Source organism: Rousettus aegyptiacus, unplaced genomic scaffold (assembly GCF_014176215.1).
Source record: "Rousettus aegyptiacus isolate mRouAeg1 unplaced genomic scaffold, mRouAeg1.p scaffold_m13_p_16, whole genome shotgun sequence".
In the NCBI taxonomy this organism is placed as follows: domain Eukaryota; kingdom Metazoa; phylum Chordata; class Mammalia; order Chiroptera; family Pteropodidae; genus Rousettus; species Rousettus aegyptiacus.
Window position 1 is genome coordinate 20,607,577 of NW_023416291.1, and position 22,663 is coordinate 20,630,239.

Below are 22,663 nucleotides of genomic sequence, written 5' to 3' on the forward strand. Positions count from 1 at the left end.
CTGAAACAAAAGAATTTTGATACTGTCACACTTAAACTTACGAGTTTTGTCAAAAAGCTTTCATATGTTGAAACCATTCTTACTGTGTAACATGTTAAAGTCGAGCTAGTAGTTGCAAAGGCTGCATCCCATCCATTCCATCCCTTACACTCCTCTGCTTTCTTCCAAAAGAGTGTAGATCTGTTGATTTAATTGTTGGTTTGTATTTTCAACCTGGGCTCTGCCTTCAGAGATTCTGATTCACTAGGTCTGGGATGGAGCTGTGGGATGTTCTCAGGCACAATACAAATATGGATGAGACTTTGAAAACCATCATTTGGAGGACTACATATTGTGTTTGTGGACTTAACCCAAGATATTTTATGCTTAGCCAAATTATTTATGGAGAAAATATTTCAGAAAATTGTTTGTCCAAAGGAGTTTGTGAACATTATTGGTTTATTCTACCTACTTCCCAAAAATGGACTGTTTTAAATTGTAAAAAAAAAAACCAGCTAATGTATTTATAGTAATTAGTAGCACCAAACAAGATTGTCTGCTCTGTTCCCCAGTCTCCAGCTGTCCTTGATCTCCATCTCCTCTCTCCTCTGAGACTACCACCACCAAGCGACTGACCTGGCCTGGTTATCCTGATAACTCACCATCTCGCTGTTGTCTTTAACCCTGAACCACTCACAGAGCTTGATAGTCTCTCAGTAAACTGCGGCTGAGTCTTAAAGACTGGAATTTCGTCATAGCCAAAAGACATCGTTCACATAGGCAATGTCTTTACCAGAAAATAAGCACACACACCAACCTCTGCCTTTTAAAAAGCATTCCCCTCGCCAAAAAAGAAAGTATGCAAAAGTGCATTTAGAGCATGTAACTATAGTACGTTCACATGCAAGCTACTACATAGAACTGCTAGAGTTAAAAGACAACATATAAATGTGATAAGACTTATTATAGAGGCTTGTGATCCTACTTTGCTGTATGATTTTTATTTGAGTTCATGGAATCCACATCAGCAAAGCCTTTTTATCTTGTACTGGTTCCTGGAGCACAGAAATATCTTTGTTTTTATAGAACTGAATAATGTGTTCTTATTTTTCCCATGGAATTCTGTATGTAATGACAGTCCTTCATAAATATACTAATGGTAGTACAGCTTACATGACATCATTAAATTTCCTAGGTTGATCTTTTCTCACTGGTGGAAATGTTATAATCCTGAAAATAATTTTTACAGTTTGTTCTATAGGGAAAAATATACCATAGAACATATAATGGAACGCTGTACAGATTTTGTAATTATAAACGTCAGCCTGTGTAGCATACAGAGAGCAGTTTTACTCTCTGGGAAAGTTACAATGCACAGTAGCAGATTAAATCTTTAAAGGAATTATACAGAAATGATACATATTTTTTCTTTTATACCAGTATTTCCTGAATATATTACCATGGGATCCATTACCCATGTATCATCAATTAATATCCCAGGAAACCACTACCTAACTGAACATTATGAAGTCTGTTTCCCCAAACTAAACCAAACTTCAGAATCATTACAGTTTTAGTGACAAATATCCTTTTCATGTAAACTGCTAGTACCTATGATATCCATTTGCTATTTTAAAAAAATAAAACTCCTTGAGTTTTACCTAGAAGCTTGAATATCCAGCCAGCAAGCATATTTCTCAGGGTCTCTTGCAGCATTTTATGGCCACGTGACTGAGGCTGGGCCAATGGCATTTATAAAAAGTGGCATTTATTTAAAAAAAAAAAAAAGCCTATGTAGCATTCACACTGGGTTGTGGAAGAAGTGAGAGTTGCATCACATGTGCTTGGCCATGCAGAATAGGCATTGCATCCATATCATCTGCAGGCATTTCTGTGTCTACCAGGGAATCTTAAAGAGCCATTTGTGGCTGTGGTTCAGATTGTATAATAAATGGGTCAAGGTCCCTTTTCTCTCTCTCTCGTTCTTTCCTTCCTTCCTACCTTCCTCCCATCCTTTTTCCACAGTGCTGTTCTCTGCAAAAGAAAAAGAAAAAGAAAAAACAATCTTCAGCATCTCTCTGATATTTCTAAAGTGATACAAATATAATAATGCTAAAAATATTAATGCCATACAATGGTGAAGGTTCTTAAAAATTAGGAATTTGCTTTTTACTCTTGTGTGTACATAGTTTTAGATCGCACTTTCAGATACAGATATATCAGTCAGATCCCCTAGGTAAAATTTACCAGATTTTAGGACATAAGTTCATTTCTTCCAATATTATATATTGATCTCCTTTGAATTCTAAACTTATTTTAAAAGTAATATTGTACTAATTTCATACATTTCCATTCCATTTTCCTTATCTTCAGATTTATTAAAGACAGCTTCATTTTTAAATGCAGGGTTTTTTTCTTCTATCTCAATGCAAATTATGTCCAAATTTAATTTTGAGCCCAGAGTTTGGAGGTATAATTGCTACCTTCCCCCACTTTTTTTTTTTTTTTTTTTTTTTGCAGTGTCGAGATGTAAGAACCAGAGAGGTTGGAATTCAAGAAATTCATCACAAAGTACGGCCATACCAGGTTAGTTTCTTCATTTTATAGAGAGTGGATACTGCTCATAAATCTTGTCAGTCTTGTACCCACACCCTCTTACCAGTGGGACTGAAGCCCGGAAGTTAATGAGTAAACCAAGAGCAAAGAGTCATCGTGGATCAGATACAGATATCAAGTCAGGAAAACCCAGTATGAGGATGGCTGGGCTCTAGAAGAGCCATGTTAGGAACACCAAGTCTGGACTTGAGATCAGCATTGCTCAGTAGCACTTTGTGCGGTGTTGGAAATGTTCTATAATCTGTGCTGTCCAGTGTGGTATCAGCCGCCAGTCACACGGTATTCTTAAGCAGATGAAAGGTGGTTAGTGCAACTGAGGAAATGAGTTTTTAATTTTAATTAATTCAAATGTAAATAGTCACGTGTGACTAGTGGCTACCTTCAGGTAGATCTAGATGTGATCCGCTAGTCTCTGTGTACAACTGTTAAATTATTGCCCATTAGTGGTAATCAGATGATCAGCTCTTATCAACAGATAGGGACTTCATGAAACAAGCCTAATGCCTGAAGGCATTCATTGTTAGTGATGAATTAGTGTCTCTCCAATATATCTTTAATGTCTAGCTGTGCGTACAATTTTCTGTGGGATTTAGCCCTTTTGTGGAATCCTGTTTGAGAAAGGCTAAAATAGATGCGATCTGCATTGATATTTCTGTCCTCAACATGAATCGTTCGACATTTTTCACATTTGGAATCTTTTGAGGGAAAAGTAGACTTAAGCACAGTTAATTTTGCAAAATTCTTATGCAGTCCAGTTATTCAGCAAACAGTTAAGAAGGAAGATAAGTATTAGTCTGAATTTTCCAACTCATTATGAGTATAGTCTGTCCATTTGCAGAATATATCTGTGCCCATGTATGTAGGCTTGGCTTTTCTGTGGTACGCATATTGTTATAAATTGCTTATATTAATGCAAAGTATAAAGGCCGCTTGAACAAGATGTTGAAGAATCAAAAGCGTATATAGATTTGTATCACAAAAGCCTCCCCCAAAGCCACTCTCCAGTGATTGGGTTTTCTTTAATGTTTTGATCTCATATCTAGGGATTATACTGTAAAGGCCCCAAAGGGATGCCATCAAGGAATAAGTGACCTGTGACACATTTTTTTCCCCCAAAAAGTAGTGGAGGAGGTAAAGTCCACAAAATGAAACCAATGAGGACCTGACAGTTCTGGGGCTCAGGGGTGCTCCCAAGAGCCACACATGTGACATAGTGTGTAATTTTACCTTAGAGACTCTTCATGGAGCATCAAAGATTTAAAAGCATGGAAGCATTTACTGAGCATTAATCTTGTAAGAATCTCAAGGTTAATGAAATTCACATATTTATGAAATTGTAAAGTTTTATAATAGTTCATGACAAGGCACAAACTCATATTGGTGGTATTTGAGAGTAGACAAGTAAAAAGAAACACAATCCATGATTATTATGATTATTCATTCTTTATCCCCAACTGTGGATATTAGCCTAAGTAACTACATATAATTATAAAAATGAACTTTGTTCTCTAATTTTTAAAAAGCTGTGTTTGTTTATTAAACAGATTGAATTGGTAAGGAGAGATTATGTTGCAAATGGTGGCTGGGAAACATTCTTATCATACGAAGACCCAGATCAAGACATTTTGATTGGCCTCCTGCGATTACGGAAGTGTTCAGAGGAAACCTTCCGTTTCGAATTGGTTGGCGGTGTCTCCATCGTCCGCGAGCTGCACGTGTATGGAAGTGTAGTCCCTGTGAGCAGTCGGGATCCTACTAAATTTCAGCATCAGGTATCCTGTATTCAGTGTCTAGTTGAGTATAATTAAGAAATTGCCCAAAAGAGGGGAAGAGAAAATGAATGGGGGAGGGAGGCAGAGGAACAGACAGCAAAAGAAGGGGAAAGGGAAGTATAGAAACAGAGGAACCAATATTTTAGTTGTTCAGAGGTGGCTTCTTTCCATATTGCCCCCTTTGGGTGTGAGGGGGGAGGAGGAAGAGACAAATTGAGACTCAGTCAAGTGGACATAATATTAGATTGAATCATATGAAATGCTATTTTTGAAAGTTAGAAATGATTTAATACCAGCAATTTCAAATGATTCAACTATTATGGAATCAAAGGAGATAATAATGAGAGCACTTGTGAAATAATTAAAGCCCTTCATAAATGCAAGCTGTATGGCATATAGAGGAACACTATTCCACTCCCCCCCAGACAACCTAAATAAGTAAATAAATAACTTAAATTTCAGGGAAATGGCTTAAAGCCACTAATGGTGGATGCAGCATAGACCCCAAAACTGGTGAATTACAAATATTGCCTAGTTCCAAAGCCTTTTAGAAATTGAAAGGATAACAGCTATTCCATGTAAAATTAGATGCCCCAGACTTCATCACCTGGAGATTGCCTAGAACTTGTTTAAAAAGAGGCCAGAAGTTGAGAGGCAGTTACCCTCTTGTGAGTAGATTACATCATCCGCAAAATACCTTTTGGTTTTCGTTGCAAAGTTATTCTTTTTTTTTTTTTTTTTTAACTAGTCTGCTGTAGTGCACTTTTGATATAACTGAATGGTTTCTCTTTCCTTACTCTTATAAATGGTTTTTTTATCACTGTTATTTTAACAACTAACTAAATATTAGCCTTCTTGTTTTATAGACCCCTCTTAATGACTTCTTAACTCTCTATCTCCATTGTCCGTTGTAGGGATTTGGCATGCTGCTGATGGAGGAAGCAGAAAGAATAGCTAGAGAAGAACATGGATCTGGGAAAATAGCTGTTATATCAGGTAAGTGGAGGAAGGCAAAGTTCATGATTTATTCACATATTTAACTTGGTACTACACTTAAAACTTCCTCAGGCTCTTACCCCTATTTATGTTCCAAACTGGACAGGACTGAGTGGTTAAGACTTGAGCTCAAGCACAAAGAAAGTCCCTATAAGCAGTGTGATGGAATAGAGCTTTCAGAAGCACTCCGTCTGAGTGGCAAGGCCTGTATCCTGTCTCCTCGCCATCTGTCTCAAGAGTCATCAGTCTGTCGCACTAGTTGTCACTGTCTGTCACACTAGTCATCCCAGTCAACTATTCTCTTGTGCATTGTGCCCAGTTACTTTGGGGAAAATGAAGTTTGATGATATGGATCTAAGTAAAATGTAAACCAATGTGGAGATTATCAAAATTCAGAAAATTAAAATAGAATAGCAGTTGTCTTTACAGGATATTCACAGGGAGAGTTTCTTGTTCTTTAAATACTGTTCTCAGTGGCTTTGCTCTTGGTTGGAAGTTTCCCCATACCTTATCTAGGGCATCAGATAATTGGAGAAGCAGGCATGAAAAGAACATTCTGGTATACGTGGAACAAGAAATGTATACACCCTTTTAGTTTTCCTTAGTATTATATCCTTACAAAATTTGCTAATTCTGAAAGAACCTAACATGGTGAAAGCCAGGATCAAAATTTAGGTTATTTTCCTCCAGCATTTGTTTTCTCACTAGACTGCTGTACTCTTAAAGACAGGTTGTTCTTCTAAGAACATAATCTTTTCTGAAATTGAAAGTTGAAATGATATTTTTTAAAAAATGAAGTTGTTGCCAATCATATATCAATACCTTTGCCCAGGTTTTAATCATTATAATTATGAAAATGTAATGACCCCGACTCAGTTAATCATTCGATCTGACTCTGGTTTTTGGCATTATTTAGACAGATTCATAAAGCATTTCTTAACATGGCCAGCTTTATAATTTTTCCTGTTATTTTTAATCCCACTAAAAAAGAAGGAACTAAAAGAGGCTTACCTGATTAGTAGTGATATGTACAATAAAAAAATGTTTACCTCTCAATTGTTTAACCTCTGGTCCACATGCATCTGTGGAGGGTTGAGATCACCTGGGATTTCAGTAGCCTCTTGCTAGAACACTGTCAGTGTTCTCAGTACAGTACTTCTCAAGCTTTAATGTGCTTGTGTATCACCTGGGGATCTTGTTAAAATGCAGATTCTGACTCATTAGGCCTGAGCTGGGGGCCTGAAAGCCAGCATTTCTAACCAGCTCACAGAGATACCTATGCCGATTATCTTCAGGCCGCACTTTGAGTAGCAGGATTTTAGTCTTCTCTTCTAAATGTAGTATTCTCTTCCATTAAGGTAAGGATACTCTGTGACCCTGGCAGTGCCTGTACTCTCAAAGTCTGATGTGCAATCACGTGATTTTTCTCGTATCCGTGGGAACCTAATTAGCCTTAGAATGGAGAGCATTGGTTTTCTATCATTTCTCCATATTATTTCATTTGCCTTCATGATCTTTCTCTTTTTTATTTTTTATTTTTTTGAAATTACATGCAGAGACGGCCCCTGACTTATCTGAGGTCACATTTCAATTGCCCATAAGAGCCTCAGTCTCTGCTTTTCATGAGCAGGATAAGTAGAAATCAGCATCCATACTCATTCTGGCTTTTTAGCATAATCTAAATAATAGCTCAATTTCAGATCATCTGCTTATAGAATTTTTAAAATAACAAGAAGAGACGTGCTAAAAATAACATGGAAGAACCTTTCTCCTTATCAGGTACTACAATTAGACTACTAGATTTCTGTATAGGGCATTTCTTTTGGTCAGAGGGTTTCTATAAGAACATCCCTGGAAAGCCTCCTTGGAACTAAAGTGAGTTCTGTGTGAGGAAGGAAGCATTACTTCCTGTCACTCTGGTCTATAAGCACAATATCGCTTTCTATGAGGGAAGCCACACAGGCCTTTGACTTCCTTCCCATTTGACTCAAGATCTGATCATTCACATGAAAAAGCTACTACTTGAGATGTCCATTATTCATAACTTTAAGGAGAGCAGATTTAAAGTTTATTTTTATAACATGTTTTTTATGTTTTCCCCTTCCATGTCGGTTCATTTTGACTTTGGTCCTTTTATTTCAGTGCAGTGATTGTGTGTGTGTGCGCGTGCGCGTGTGTGCAAGAGACAATTAGTTTTTGTAAAAAGTCAGTTATTCTCTATAAGTTGGTCTTTAGAATGAAAATCTCTTTGTGAAAGTACCAGTGTTTGTGTGCTTCATTTCTTCACAGTACTTGATTAGATGTGGCATTTGGGGGTGGGATGTGGTTCAAAGTCTATTTCTGCATTATCAGTAACTCTTATGATATTGGATAATTTTAGTTGACCTTCCTGGACCTTTATTTTCTTACTAAAAACAAGTATTGGCTATGTTGTCTTTTACAATTTTTACAGTCTAGAATTCTGCCCCTTAGTATCTTAATTTCTTTTAGTTCTCAACATGACCAGTTGTTCTACTGATTATATTTTATGTAGATTCTTTTCTGAAACCATTTTAGGAACCCCATTAATTTCATCAGTAGCTGATCTCATTCTCATTCTAGGTTGGGTACTTGACAATAAAAATGATGATAAAGTTTACCATAGGCAGCTGAATCCTCTTAGTGGTTTGTGGACACTTGTTAACTTCAGTCATTGCTGGTGGTACTTTGTGACCTAACCTACAATTTTCTCTGACCTTGTCCTCAGTTTGTAAATCCATTCTTGTTCTGTTTTGTAAAACTCGTATACAGTGGTAGCCTAGATATTTTGCCCTTGCATAACCAGTACCTTGGGTAAGGAAGAGACAGATCATTTATCATTCTAATTACTGCAAATGCATTTATGTAGAATTTTTTTAAATTACATTCTGATTCATTATGACTTCATCTTGCCAGCAGATTTTCTGTTACGTGGATTTATACTCCTTGATTCTGCCTCTCGTCAATAGTAACTACACAGTAGATTTGATTTGAATCACTAGTCAGAAAAACTCCATGCATTCTATTTTTCCCTATTAAAAACCACTGTTTTTAATCTATATTACCTCAATATATTTTGTTTATAGTAGATATTTGTATTTTATCACTGATTTATCTTTTTTAAAAGATATTTATAGCTAAAAGATATTTATAGCTACATGAAAAATTGAAAATTTGTTTATCAGAGTTGAATGAAGCACTTTCTTAAAAGAGACTTAACGTTTATTCATTCTATTTTTTTAACTATATGTAATTCTTAGTAAACTGTTTTAAAGTTAACCATCAACTCTAAATGTGAAAATTAAAGCAAAAATGAAATGTTTAGCTTCATCACCATTGAAATCTCTAAGCATATTAAGTATCTCCTACCAGAGCTGAGAGGACAGTTGGAGAAGTGCGAGTTGCCACCCCTGCCTTTGAGACACACTCACATCGGGCTGGACAGCTAACTCAGCCCTCGCCCTGCAGGTTGCCCCGAATGCAGAGGAAGATGGTTTACTCCATCCTAGACAGTTTCACAACTCAGCATTAGTTGCTTCAGAGTAAGAAAATAATCTTTTCCTATGTGTAAAATGGGTTAAATAGGTACTATAAGAACAACCAGTTTATAAAATAATGTATTTTATAATAATTACAGGAGATAACAGTTAATAGCTGCTAAATGTCTAGGCAATTAATGAGTCCCTATTAAGTCCAAGTGCTTCAGTATCTCTCACCAGCTTACTCATGTAGCATCTGTCAACGCATATCTGTTAAAAATTAACAAATCATATCAACTTAAAAGCCATGGTGTTTACTTGGATGATCAGCATTCTTTCCTTTAAAAATGTTAAGATGAAGCAGTTTTTTCTCTTATGATGTAAAGTGCAAGAAATTATACAGTAGAACCTAACCACATTTGAAATGCCACCTCTAATAATCACCATGGAAACAGAAGATCTCTGATGTCACACTGCTTATACCGTTTCCAAAAAGCCAAATATAACTGTCGATAGCCACTATTTAAAAAGCCACTCAGTACCATCAGCAAGATAATTTTTTTTTCTTTTGGCAGTTTTGGCTAGGTATCAGATCCAATCATGTTACTGTTTCTGTTTGCAAAGCTAATTGCTATGCATCAAGACGAACAGCTATTCCCCAAGCTCCCCCTCCTACCTTCGTCATAAGCAGTATTCTATTTGTGTTCTTTCAAGTAGAAAATTAATATGGCCATTGGCCAAAAATTGTACGAGGTTGGTATCACACAGTGATGGTGAGAAATGAGGAAAATGTCTGAATGGTTGATAACAGAAATCACTGAAGTCAGAGACTAATAGCCATTTTGTTTAAACCTATTAGAAAGGCAAAGAAAAGGAGAGAGAAGAAGGGCTTAAATATAGGGCGAGTAACTGAGTCACTGGAAATGAGATCGTTCTAAATCATGATGCTCAGATTTGTATGACTAAAGGCACATCTCCAGTTCCTACCAGTGAGAAAAATCAATGTGCCTGTGCCGTGTATGATCCAGTGTGGCTTCCTAGGACTGAAATTAATGGTCTTGTACCCTAGAACTACTGATTAATGAAATAATATGTGGGCAGAAAATAACAGTTTTGTTTCATTAAACTACAAATGGCTGAGATTTACTTAATGGACCCCAGAAACTTCACCTATATTCCTGGCTGCAACACATCTCTCTCCGTTTGAGGTGAAGGCGGTTTTATTCTTTGCATTATAATCTAGTTGAAAAGAAGGGTACATTTGTGACTAGATCTGTCTGGTAATGGACGCGGGAAGCCTGCCAAATGCAAACCAGTTTGTGCCACATGTGCATGTGTTAATATAGGACTTCTCAGACAGGAAGGAAAAAGGGCGCTTGCTCTTTTATGGTTTCCATTTCATCCTTTGACACAATTTATTTTTTGATAAATTATTTCCTAATTAAACGCACATCGTTAGGGTTCTATATATACCTCTATTTCTTCAATTTGGTATTCTAACAATGATCGTACACCTCTATTTTTTTGGTGCATGTTTCAGTAGGATTTTGTTGTGGTGATGAATATCTTTTTAAAGACAATAAATACAACATAAAATATTGCTTTTATAAGAACTTTATTAATTTCAGCGTAATTATTAATCAGACCAGCGATGACAGAATACTATTTTGCTATTTAACAAATTAGCTAAATGTTTGCTAATTGACGTCTATATTTTAACTGGACTCTGAAGGCATTATTGCATAGCTTCTTTCAGGACTCTATTCCCTGATTTTATATTTATACATTTGTACTTGAATCAGGTACCAGTTTGTATACATTGCCTTTCAAGTGCATTAGACCCATCCCTCAGTTGGTATCACTTGACTTAATTAATGCATGATTTTCAGATATTTCTGAATAAGCCACTAGCAAGTTTCCAGTATTTAGGTATAGTGGGCAACTGAATTTTTGGTGGCGTTTCCTAGGCAGAAGCTAGAGACACCAGCAGGTAGTGGCTTGGCGGCATTTGAGGAACAGCAATTGGCAAGTGCCGTTGCTCCTCCCAGGTCCATGCTGTCGAATCTTCTCATGTCTCAGGAACATGCATGTTAAAGTCTCAGGATAGCCTTGCTAATGTTGACACACATGTGTAGACTTTTTCTCCCCATTCTCGTTTCTCTTAGCTTATGGCTCTTGGAAATGGTGATTGTATACTTCTGCTTGGGAAAATGAATAGGTTGTATTATGAGTTTCCTAATAATATTCCTGAGAAGTCTGGAAGCTTTGATATCAATGACTTCCTTTCTTGTAAAATTAGACACCTCACAGGCTTTTTTCTAAGGAAGGAAGCCTTATCCAAAGTGATCTAGCCTCCACTACTTACTGTCTGCTGTCTATCACAAAGTTTGTTGCAATGTTAACTCCTTTTTAATGTAACTTTAGTATAATTAGTACTGTTATTTTATCTAAATACTTGACAGTGCTATAATTCATTTAAAATTTTTTTAATTCATTAAATTTGATAAAGCTTTTCTCTTTTAAATTTAATAGAGGCAGGGATTTGGCAGATTCTTTGCCTTTGGGTGAGCAGATAACTAACTGACGCTGGAAATACAACCTTTTAGTTAGGGCATTTTTAATTCCAACAGGACACACAGGGAATTTCTTATTCTTTAGTCAGCCTGGCTTAAACTGTTATCTCTGACCAACAGCTCACATTTCCAAGACATTAACTGGTGGAGTTAGGGTTTTGGATTATAGCCATGGGAAAATGTTTCCTTATATACCCCCACTGTCTAAACATCCAGTTGTCTAGTTTATCCACAACTTATGAAGGAACCACTAATGTACGGTATACTGGTCCATAAGCCCCAGACCTGTACCCTATGGGGTCTGTACCTCCTACACTAAATCCTACTGCTTAATGGTGGTTTAGGGTTATCTGTTGTATAACACACCATCTCAGAATTCAGTGGCTTAAAACAACAACGATGTTATTTGCTCAGTGATTCTGTGCGTCAGAAATTCATCAAAGCATAGAGAGGCTAGCTTATCTCTTTTGCATGCTGTCTAGGGCCTAGGCTGGAGTGACTTAAATGGCTGGCCGTTGGCTGGAGTGGCTGGTCTGGAGTCTTAGTACTAGCTGGTTGCAGGGGCTGAGTAGGGTCTGTCTGCACAAGTACCTTGATTCTTCTTTACATGACTTGGGTTTCTCATAGCATGAAGGCTGGGTTCTAAGAACAAGGAGGGGAAGGCTTCAGCTTAGAAGTCCCAGAACATATATTCATCTATCGCTGTGTAATAAATTACCACAAAACTTGGTGGCTGAAACAACAAGCAGTTATCTCGCCTTTTCTTTATGTCAGTAATCTAGAAGTGACTCAGGTGGGTGCCTCTGGCTCAAAGTATCTCGCAGAGCTACAGTTTAAGGTGTCAGCTGGAACTGTCATTTCAAGATTCAATTGGGGTTGAAGACTCCACCTCCAAGTTCACTGTGTGGTGTGTTTGGCAGGCTTTGGTTCTTCACGGGTCCTTGGTCTTAGGGCCAAAGTTCCTCATCATGCCACAAGGGCTGCTCAGCACACGGCAGCTTGCTTCCCTCAGCACAGTGATCATAGAAACAGCCCTGAGTTGGAAGCCATAGTCATTATAACCTAGTCTCAGAAGAAATTCAAGGAGTTCAGCGCCCCTCAAGGGGAAGGGATTACACAGACTGTTAATAGCAGTAGACAGTGAACTTTGGGGTCATCTTAGAGACTGCCTACCACAGTGCGACTTCTGCCCCATTCTGTCAGTTAAAGAAGTCATTGGGCCAGCCCAGATTTAAAGGCAATGGAAATACCTCTTAGAGAGAGACTATGGTGGCAGGTGGTGGCTATCCGTGGATACTAAGTGATAGAATATGTTTTCATTAAGTTGCGATTAATAGGCATCCAGCCCTTTTCTGTAAGAAACTTCATTTAGCCGTTTCTCAAGGTGGACAGTCTTTGGACATACCTGGATTCAAAGGTTCTTATTCCAATCCCGTTATCAGATTTTCATGCAAATCATGATTACTAGTTATTTTCTGAGAGACTACCTTTGCGATTATAATTAACAACTTAAATTCATAACAACCGAGTTTGAATAATGCCAGTTTAATTCTAATAATATGCAAACATGCCATCTCTGTTTCTCGTACATTGCTACTGTCAGAGATTACATCTTTATAAGTGATTTCTATCACTTAGCATAATGCCTTTGAGGGCCATTCCAGTTGTCACAAATAGCAAGATTTTCTTCTTTTTTATGGCTGAGTAATATTCTAATGTATGTATACCACAGCTTCATTATCTGATCATTCATTGACAGACACTTCGGTTGTTTCTGTGTCTTGGCTATTGTGAATAATGCGGCAGTAAACGTGAGATTGCATATATCTCCTCAATATCCTGTTTTCATTTCCTTGAGATATATACCCAGAAGTGTAATTGCTGGATCATATAGTAATTCTGTTTTAATTTTTGAAGAACCTCTTGCATAGTGGCTAAACCAAATTACATTCCCCTCGATAGTGCACAGGGCTTCCCTTTTCTCCACATCTTCACCAGTGCTTATGTCTTGTCTTTATGATAGAGCCATTCTAACAGGTACGAGGTGATATTTCATTGGGGTTTGATTTGCATTTCCCTGATTAATGATGTTGAGCACCTTTTCATGTACTTATTGGCCATTTGGATATCTTCTTTAGGAGAAGGTCTCTTCAGTTCCTCTACCCATTTTTTAGTCTGGTTTTCTTTGTTGTTGTTATTGAGTTGTATGAGTTCTTTATATATTTCGAATATTAACTATTTAGTCAATATATGGTTTGCAAATATTTTCTCCCATCCTGTATGTTGCCTTTTCATTTTGATTTTGATGTTGTACAGAGCTTCTTAGTTAAATGTAGTTCCGCCGGTCGATTTTTGCTTTTGTTCTTTGTGCTCCCTTAGTTCTTTGTCCATGGTTTTTCCTTTAGGTCCTGAGCATACTTAAAACAGTCGGCTCTGCCCAGTGTCTAGGCTTCCTTGGGTATAGTTTGTCAAATTCTTTTTTTTTTTCCAGTGAATGAGGCTCATTTCCCAGTTTTTTGTATGCTTTGCAATTTTTTTTTGAGACCTGCACATTTGAGTATTATTATAAAAATATTCTCCCCCTCCTCAGGGATAGTTATCCGTTTGTAGAGTGACTTTTATGAACTGTTTCTGCAGTCATCTTCTTTGTAGCACTGGCCACTAAAATTTGTTTCATTATCTCTTTAATCAGCCTGTGACCTAACAGGGATTTCTTTAAATGTCTGGATCTTTAAAAAGGGATAAGGAGAGAGAGTAAATGTCTGTTCAAATCTTACAATAGTTGTCCTAGAGAAAGCCAAGCGGGGAGGGGGAGGGATCAAAACAAAGGCAAGCATCTGCACTTGTCCCTCCAGGAACCTCAAAACCAAACAAAATGCACAGCCCCAAACATTTGGAGAACACAGGCTTACTGCCCACCCTGGCTCCAGCCAGCCACTCCAGGAATGGGGGTGGTAGATGGTTCTCATCTGCTGCTCTCTCACCAAAAGTTCAGTGGCTTCCCTTCATCAAGCATTCCTCTGGTTGCTGTAAGTGTCTTATCAGGTTCTAGTGTCTCAAAAAGTTGGGTTTTTTTCCTCCCCCAGCTTAGTGGTTGTTTCAGTGGAGGCACTGATCTCTGGAATTCCCCTATGGCACCATTTTCTTTCTTAAAGTCTATTTTTTAAAAGAGCGTAAATAGAAGGCATCTCTTTTTCTTTCCAGGTTGTAAATGGCACAGTCTTTAACTTCTGCAGAGACACATAATGATTTGGGACAATAACAAAGTAATGAGAGTGATCTGTGACATAGCAAACATTTCACACTGGTGGGAACAGAGCCACTCTGTTTTCAACCAGATGATCGTGGGCCCTCCTTTGTAAGAGCTATAGGCTAACCCACCAGCATCACCTTACTGTGAGTTAGCACAGTAGCTTCTATTTAGATTCTCCATACTTGCGATACAAGTTACCTTTTATTTTTGTTCATTTTTACTTTGTTATTGTCATGATATAACCATTTCGAAATGGATAGAGGGCTCTTTAGGCGGCTGGGTAGCACATTGGATCTTGAGATAGTCTCTGTCTCTTCCAAGGTGATGAAGAACAATGTACTAATATGTTGTAATAATGATTTGCACTAACCAACTACTTTCAAGAGCTAAGATTACATGTGGATAATCTTACAAAATTTTTAATAGAACAGGAAGGAAAAAATTCCTTTCAGACATTTAGGGTTATTAATTGGTTCACTTCACGTATTCAGAGTAAAAACCTTTCCCAGTTCTCACATCATTGTATATTGTTGAAAGGTGAAATATCACCATCCTACTAAGAGATCAATGAGATATAGTCTCATTTCAATAGTAAATGAATGAAACTAATGAATACATTTGTTTTGAATTAATGCTGCTAGGCATATACCAAGCACTCAAATAGTTGAACTCAAAAATTTATTTATTTTACTGATTTTTTTTATTAAATGATCATGAATCATCAGCTCAGTCTTTTGCATCTAATCAGAAAAATCAGATTTAAGTTTCAGGGGATAGAATTAGCATATTTGTCTCTTTTCAAGTTCTGCCTTGGGAATGTGACGTAGGCTCAGTTTTAATGCAGTCCAGCACAGAACCAGCGACAGTGGACTGCTTGTGTCCTAACAAAGGCAGCGTCGAAGGGCGGGGCGCGCCTCCGGATCTCTCCTTCGTTTTCCTGGATGACATGAAAATATTTAAATGTTAGGCCAGAATTTTTCTTTCCAAGAAGAATTCTAGGAGATAAATTTTTTAATTGCCAAGTTCCTGGTACATACTCAGTAAATACTTGATGAGTTCAATTTCCTTCATTTTTTCTTTTATTAAATCACAAATATGTATTTTTTTAGTCCAGTTAGAATCACTAAACCTAGTTTTTTTGTTTGATTTTCCATATGCATAAATAATTATTTCCTCACACGAGCATTCCCATAGATGAAATTACTCAAATCCTCTATTTTTAAAAGTTAATAATAAACTGAAAGTTCATTAAATAGTAAACAAGGTCAGGAACATAACCGCACCCAAAAAGCGCCTCCTGTCGACCCTTCCCAGTCATGATCTCCTCCCCACTCCTTCCCTTCTTTCTTTCCCCGCAGGAGCTTAATTTTTTTTGGTATTTTCTTTCATGTTTGTCTTTATATTCCACTACCTAATTATGAATCCCTTAACTATAAAGTTTAGTTTTGATTTTAGTTATAGGTAAGTGGGATCATTTTGGTGTATTTTTATTGTTGTTCTGGCTATTCTTATGCAACATTTTTTGTGAGATTGAGTCACATCGTATGTGGCTATGCTCATTTATTGATATGTAGAATCCTTTTATGAAGATATCTTACAATTTATCTGTTTCACTCTTCTGGATATTTCGGTAGTTTCCAGTCGGGCTTATGAATATCCTTATATATGTATCTTGGGGCTCATAAACACATTGCTGGATTAGAGAGAGTACAATGTTCAACTAAGTCTACAAAGCGGTTTTCTAAAGTGCAGTTTTTACTCTTATCCCACCAGGAATGTATGAGTTTCAGTTGTTCAATGTGATGAGTACATAATGGTATTTCTTGTTTTAATGTACATTCCCTGATGAAGTTGACTGCCTTTTCATGTTTACTGACCATTCAGATATCCTCTTCTCTGAAGTTTCTGTGTATGGAATGTATTTTCAAAAAGCCCCAGGACATTATTACTGTTGTTATATACAGTCAGTATTTATATTTACTAGTAGGTATACTACTTTTTTGCTCTTGAATCCTTGCAGCGTCTCTAAGGTAGTTTATTCATTTTCATTGACATCCAGGGTTCTGCGATAGGGACATATCACAATTTATCTGTTTTGCAAGAATTATTTTCTTATGCCTAAAGAATTTTAGTAATATGCTGGTAGGAAATTATTCCTGTATTGATTGTATGCGATGTCCTTACTTTGTTTCATTCTTGAAGGTTTTTACTGAGTATACAGTTCCGAGTGTGCATTTATTTTCTTTTGACACCTTCTTTCTATAAGCTTAAATACTCCTGACTTGTCTGACCTTGCTCTAGGATGTAGTTCATCTTTGTCACCAATTCTCTATCTTCATTTTAAAAAGGATTTAAGTTGTTATTGAAAAGTATCCCCTTCCCAGTAGTTCTCAGATTTGTAAGCCATATTTGTTCATTAAGGTTTTTATGGCCCACCTGTGTGCCTGTGTTATCAGACCCTATTTCTCACTTAATCTTGTTAGTGAAATGGAAATAAGATCATCATGTTTGTTTCTTCTAGCGATTTATCAAAACAAAGGACACTGAAAACCCAGGCACATATATAGGAAGGTGATCAACACAAGTCACATGTCCTTTCTTTACTGTTAAAAGGGGTGTGCTGTTACAGAGCAGACTTGACTTTTAGGGGCAGGGTGAGGGAAACAGGATCAGGCATCACACTTCCTTAGAAATACTGTGAGCCATGGTATCAAGCAAGCCGGGTCTGAATTACAGTTCTACTTCCTCACTGTGTGACGTTGAGTTATGACCCTTTCTGAAATTCACATTCCTCATAATAATTCCAACCTTATTAGGTTTTCAGTTGGTGTAGCATCTAGCATGCAACACCTGGCACTTACTTAAGACTCAAAGTGTCTTCCTCCTCTAGCTTTATAGTATAAAGCATAAACAGCTGTGAAGTTGATGCTGCTTTTGTCTGTCTTGAGATGGAGTTGGTTGAGTTTAGGCTCACGTCCTGCTTCTGACTTACTTTCTCTTTTAAAGGGGAAATGTTGGGTTGATACCGTTAGAAAGAAAAGGCGGTAGTAACGTGAAGCAGCAGAGTTGCTTTGCGGCCGATTCTGGTACCACATTGCCTAGTTTACTCCTTTTGCCTGCTTCCTCCCCCTGTGTTTTCCAATCAGTAGAATTTAAACAGCTAGATTTGGTCCATTTTCATCTCTGATCAATCTTCTTAAGGTTTTGTGATTTCCACCAACACCCTACCCCCCTCTTTTATTAAAGAGCATCAAGCAACTCATAACCAACCCACTCCTGTAGCCAGTGGCTGGGGCAGTTGGTATGTATGTTTTATGTGATTGACTTTCTTCCTTAGTATTTAGAGTAAGCAAAACTATTTCTTAAGCTAAGTAGTTTACATCTTTCAAAGAGAGGGAGAGAAGATCAGTAAGCAGAGGCACCCCACCCCAGCGGCTAGGGGCTTGAGGTTTAAAGGCATTTGGTACAGAAAAAAGATGAGACATGCTGTAGCCCCCGGTCTCCCCCAGTCTGTAGGTTCATTGGGAGGTCCAGCAGCTCCTGGCAGCCAGCCCTGGGAACTAGGAAGGGGGTTTACACACTTTCCATTCCTGGCATCCCATGCAGAGTAGCAACATTCTCTAATTGAGTGCTCTGCCTTGGGGCTGCATCTACCTGAGGTAACTGCAGCTGCAATGTCACGTATCATTTCAATATCAAGTTTATGCATACACAGAAGTTTACTTTCTTCTCCCAAAAGAGATGTACATCCTGGGGCAGCGGTGGAGGCCAGAAAGGTAATACAGGCTGCTCACTAAAGCCAGATATCAGAATATCACTGTAAGCACATTTCAGGGTATTTTTTCACCTTCTCATTTTATCACAACTGGTAAAGTGATGAAGATAAAAAAATTTATTCTGTCTCCAAGAGTAAGATAAAGGTCACCACTCCTTCCACCTCCCCTGCCTCCCCATGATACAGGTATATTCTGGTTGTTAGGTAACTTGGAGGATAAAACAAAGTGAGCATTTGGACTGCCCCCACTCCTCCCTGCTTAGTGCTCTACTAACAGGTGTTGGCTTCGCTAGTGGGGCACCCTGAGGACTGCAGCAGCACATAGGTTTAACTCCTCATCCCCAGCCCAGGGCCTGGCAGAACCATACACAGGTGGCTGAGTGGAGAACTTGGTTACTTGTACAGCCCGCTGTGTCTGTCAAGGGCAGGAGCAGCATTACACTGAGGCTTGTGAGACAGCCTGCCCACGTCAGTCCAGGAGGTTGGCTGACGTCAGCTGTGAAATGTAATTGCTTTTTCTTGGCTGCCTAACAAAAGGAAAGTTACTGTGACAAACACTGCCTAGGAGCCCTACTAAGCATGGAAGAGACAGGAACGGCGCGTGGCCTTTACCCCACCCGGGTGATGGGGTGCTCCCTTCCTAACCTGGCCAACAATAATAATAATACTTTACCAGCCTGAGCTGCAGGTTGTAAAAATGGGGGGGGGGGGGCGCGGGGAGGAATCTTTCAAGAAATGAAGGCACAAAGAAATGCAAATGGAAAAATTTTTGGTGTAGTTGTTTAAGTAGAAAGAGGTTGGAGTACAGATCAGCTAGAAGTCAGACTTCTTACCCCATCATACTTAAAGCTTCCCAGAGGGTCCAGAAGTAGACTTTCCATCCCAGTTCTATTGCACATTATTAAAAAACGAGAGAGAATAAGAGCTCATATATGCTTTTCCTTCAAAAGGATATATAGCAAAGCCCAGGTGCCTCTCGTCAAGTTGGTGGTAGGTTCAGGGCCCATCCCCTGCGTAAAGGCAGTAGAGCCTGGGCACCGGGATGCTCTGCTGGAATTCATACTGAGGCATGCTTAGTTGTACCCAATAAAGCTGTTCTTTTAACCAGCAAGCTTAGGAAATCAGGGCCCTCTATCACTGAACTGTGCAGTTTTCCGAAGGCTGTCTAGTCCTGTTGGAAGAAACAGCTTCTCTCACCACTACTGTTTAGGGTGGACACTTGTAAATTGTAGCAAGTATAATTAACCCTTAACACAGAGGTGATGGGCATTTAACCACCCTGACAGTCCTAAATCCGCGTATGTAATTTAACCCCCACCCCACCCCATTTGCAGATTCCCAACTTAGATCAGAAATACAATTGTCCTTCGAATTGCACGGGTCCACACATACAAATGTAAACCTCATTGTTTAAGAGTCACCTGTACTTTCAATATTTTAGTTTTAGTTGACATGCAATATTATTAGCTTCAGGTGTACAGCATGGTGGTTAGACGTTTATATAACTTACGAAGTGATGACCTGATAAGTCTAGTGCCCATCTGACGCCGTGCAGTTATCACAGTGTGTGGTGTGTGACACATCCCTGTGACTGTTCCTGTCCCCGGCAATTCGTACGTCCTAATCCCCTCGCCTCTTCACCATCCCCCTAACTTCCCTCCCATCCGGCAACCAACGGTTTGTTCTCTAACCTATAAGTTTCTGTTGTCTGTTCACTTACTGTTTTTTAGATTCCACATAAGTGAAATCATGGTATTCATCTGACTTATTTAACTTAGCATAATACCCTCTGGTTCATTCATGTTTTCTCAAATGGCAAGATTTCATTCTTTTTATGAGTAATACTCCATTGTTATTCTACATCTTTATCCATTCGTCTACTTAGAGTGCTTCCATATCTTGGCTGTTGTGTATAGTGCTGCGTATATCTCTTCTAATTAATGTTTAGATTTGTTCAGATAAATACCCAGAAGTAGAACGTCCAGGTCATATGGTAGTTTTTAATTTTTTGAAGCACCTTCATACTGTGTTCACAGTGGCTGTACCAGTTTACAATCCCACCAACAGTGCGTGAAGGTTCCCTTTTCTCCATATCCTCGCCAACACTTTTGATTTATTGATAGCCATTCTGACAATTGTGAGGTGATATCTCATTGTGGTTTTAATTTGCATTTTCCTGATAATTAGTGATGTTGAGCATCTTTTCATGTTTATCGCCTATCTGTATTTCCCAATAGAGAAATGTCAATTCAAGTCCCTTGCCCATTCTTTAATTGGGTTGTTTGTCTGAGTCCCTTATATTTTGCATATTAAGTCCTTATTGGATGTATTATTGTGGACTGTTTTCTCCTATTCAACTAGTAGGTCGTCTTTTCAGTTTGTTGGTTTCCTTCACTGTGCAAAAATTCTTTAGATGTAGTCCCATTTGTTTTTTTCTTTCCCTTGAGAAGACATACCCCCAAAAATATTGCTAAGAGCGATGTCAGGAGTTTACTGCCTATGTTTTTTTCTAGCAGTTGTATGGTTTCGGGCCTACAATTAAGCCTTTAATCCGTTTTGAGTTTGTTCTTGTATATAGTATAAGAGAGTGGTCCAGTTTCACTGTTTTGCATGTATCTCTCCAGTTTTCCCAGTGCCATTTATCAAAGAGACTGTATCTCCTCACCTCCTTTGTCACAGATTAACTGACCAAATAAGCGGGTTTTATTTCTGGACTCTGTTCTGATTACTATAGCCTCGTAGTACAGTTTGATCTCAAGTAGCATGATTCCTTTAACTTTGTTCTTTCTCAGGATTGCTATGGCTATTTCATTGTCTTTAGTGGTGCCATATAAATTTTAGGATTGTTTTAGTTTTGTGAAAAATGCTATTGGTATTTTGATTGCTTTGGAGTCTATAGATTGCTTTGGGTAGTATGAACATTTTAACGATGTTAATTCATCTGAGCCTTCAGCAAGTCAGCAAGTCAATCTTTTTGCTGGTGGAAGGTCTTGCCTCAGTGTTGGTGAAAATGTAATATCTGAAGTGCAATAAAGTGAAGCAAAGCACACAAGGTTTGCCTCTACAATAAGTCTGCAGGCATTTAGTGCATGTTGATTACATGCCAGACATTGTGTTAAGTCTAATAAGAGTCATTGGCTTCCAAGAGCTTACATTCTAAAGGGGGAGGTAGACATACACGTAAAATAAAGCAGTGTAGTTACTAGACTAGAATAGCTAGCTTGGAGAAGGGTGGGGGCGGGGGAAGGTTGAATTCCAGCTTCCTTGTGGATAGGGGGAAGTAGGTGCAGAGGTCCCCCGGCAGTGGTGGTGTCTCAGCTGGGGCTTCAGGCATGAACGAGAATGTGCTGTGGAGGTGGCTGCTGCTGAGGGGCGGCAGCAAAGCCAGCATGGTGGCTCGGGGAAATTATGCCTGGTGTGGTAATCCCGGACTGTAAATAGCAAGGTCAGCTGTGGCAGGAAATGAAAGACTTTGTATATAGACTGAGAAATTTGAGCTTTTTCTTGAGACACACCATTAGCAATTTTGAGGAGAATAGCATGGTCTGAATTACTGCTCTGAATTCTGATTTTAAATGGTGACTTGACCTCATCACTCCCTGTCCTCAAGCTTACGTGTAAATTATAATATATTCACTTATAAGTAATAGGAAACTCAAAATGGCTTAAACTCAACACGGAACCTTGAAGATATGTCAAATGAAATAAACCAGTCACGAAAAGACAGATACTGCAGGATTTCACTTCCATGAGGTTCCCAGAATAGTCAGATTCAGAGTCAGAAGTAGAATGGTGGTTGCCAGGGGTGGGGCAAAGTGGGGGTTAGTGTTTAATGGGTATGGAGTTTGTTTTACAAGACAGAGTTCTGGAGATGGATGGTGGTGAGGGTTGCACAGCAGTGTAAATGTACTTAATATCACTGAACTGTACACTTAAAAATGGTTTAAAGTGGTAAATTTTATGTATTTCATAACAAAAAAATTACCAAAACAAAATGGCTTAAACCAAATGGAAAACATATTTCATGACAACTTTGTAGGTAGAATTCCTTCAGGGCTGGTTAAATGCACGGTTTCAGCAATATCAAAAGGGACCCAGGTTATGTCCACCTACCTGCCCACTCTGCTGTCTTCCAGACATCTGCTTCCTCCTCAGCCAGCGCCCCTTGCAAGACAACATCCTAGAGGAGACCGTTTTTCCCC

General features: G+C 38.4%; 1 protein-coding gene across 1 annotated transcript in view; it reads left to right on the forward strand.

The window, feature by feature from the left end:
- Positions 1-22,663, forward strand: part of ELP3 (elongator acetyltransferase complex subunit 3) — a 70,605-nt gene that overhangs the window by 43,745 nt on the left and 4,197 nt on the right. Inside the window, exons 12-14 of the mRNA XM_016144648.2 lie at positions 2,500-2,565; positions 4,140-4,367; positions 5,282-5,363. Of these exons, the coding sequence (XP_016000134.1) occupies positions 2,500-2,565; positions 4,140-4,367; positions 5,282-5,363 (376 nt within the window). The remainder of the gene's footprint in view (positions 1-2,499; positions 2,566-4,139; positions 4,368-5,281; positions 5,364-22,663) is intronic.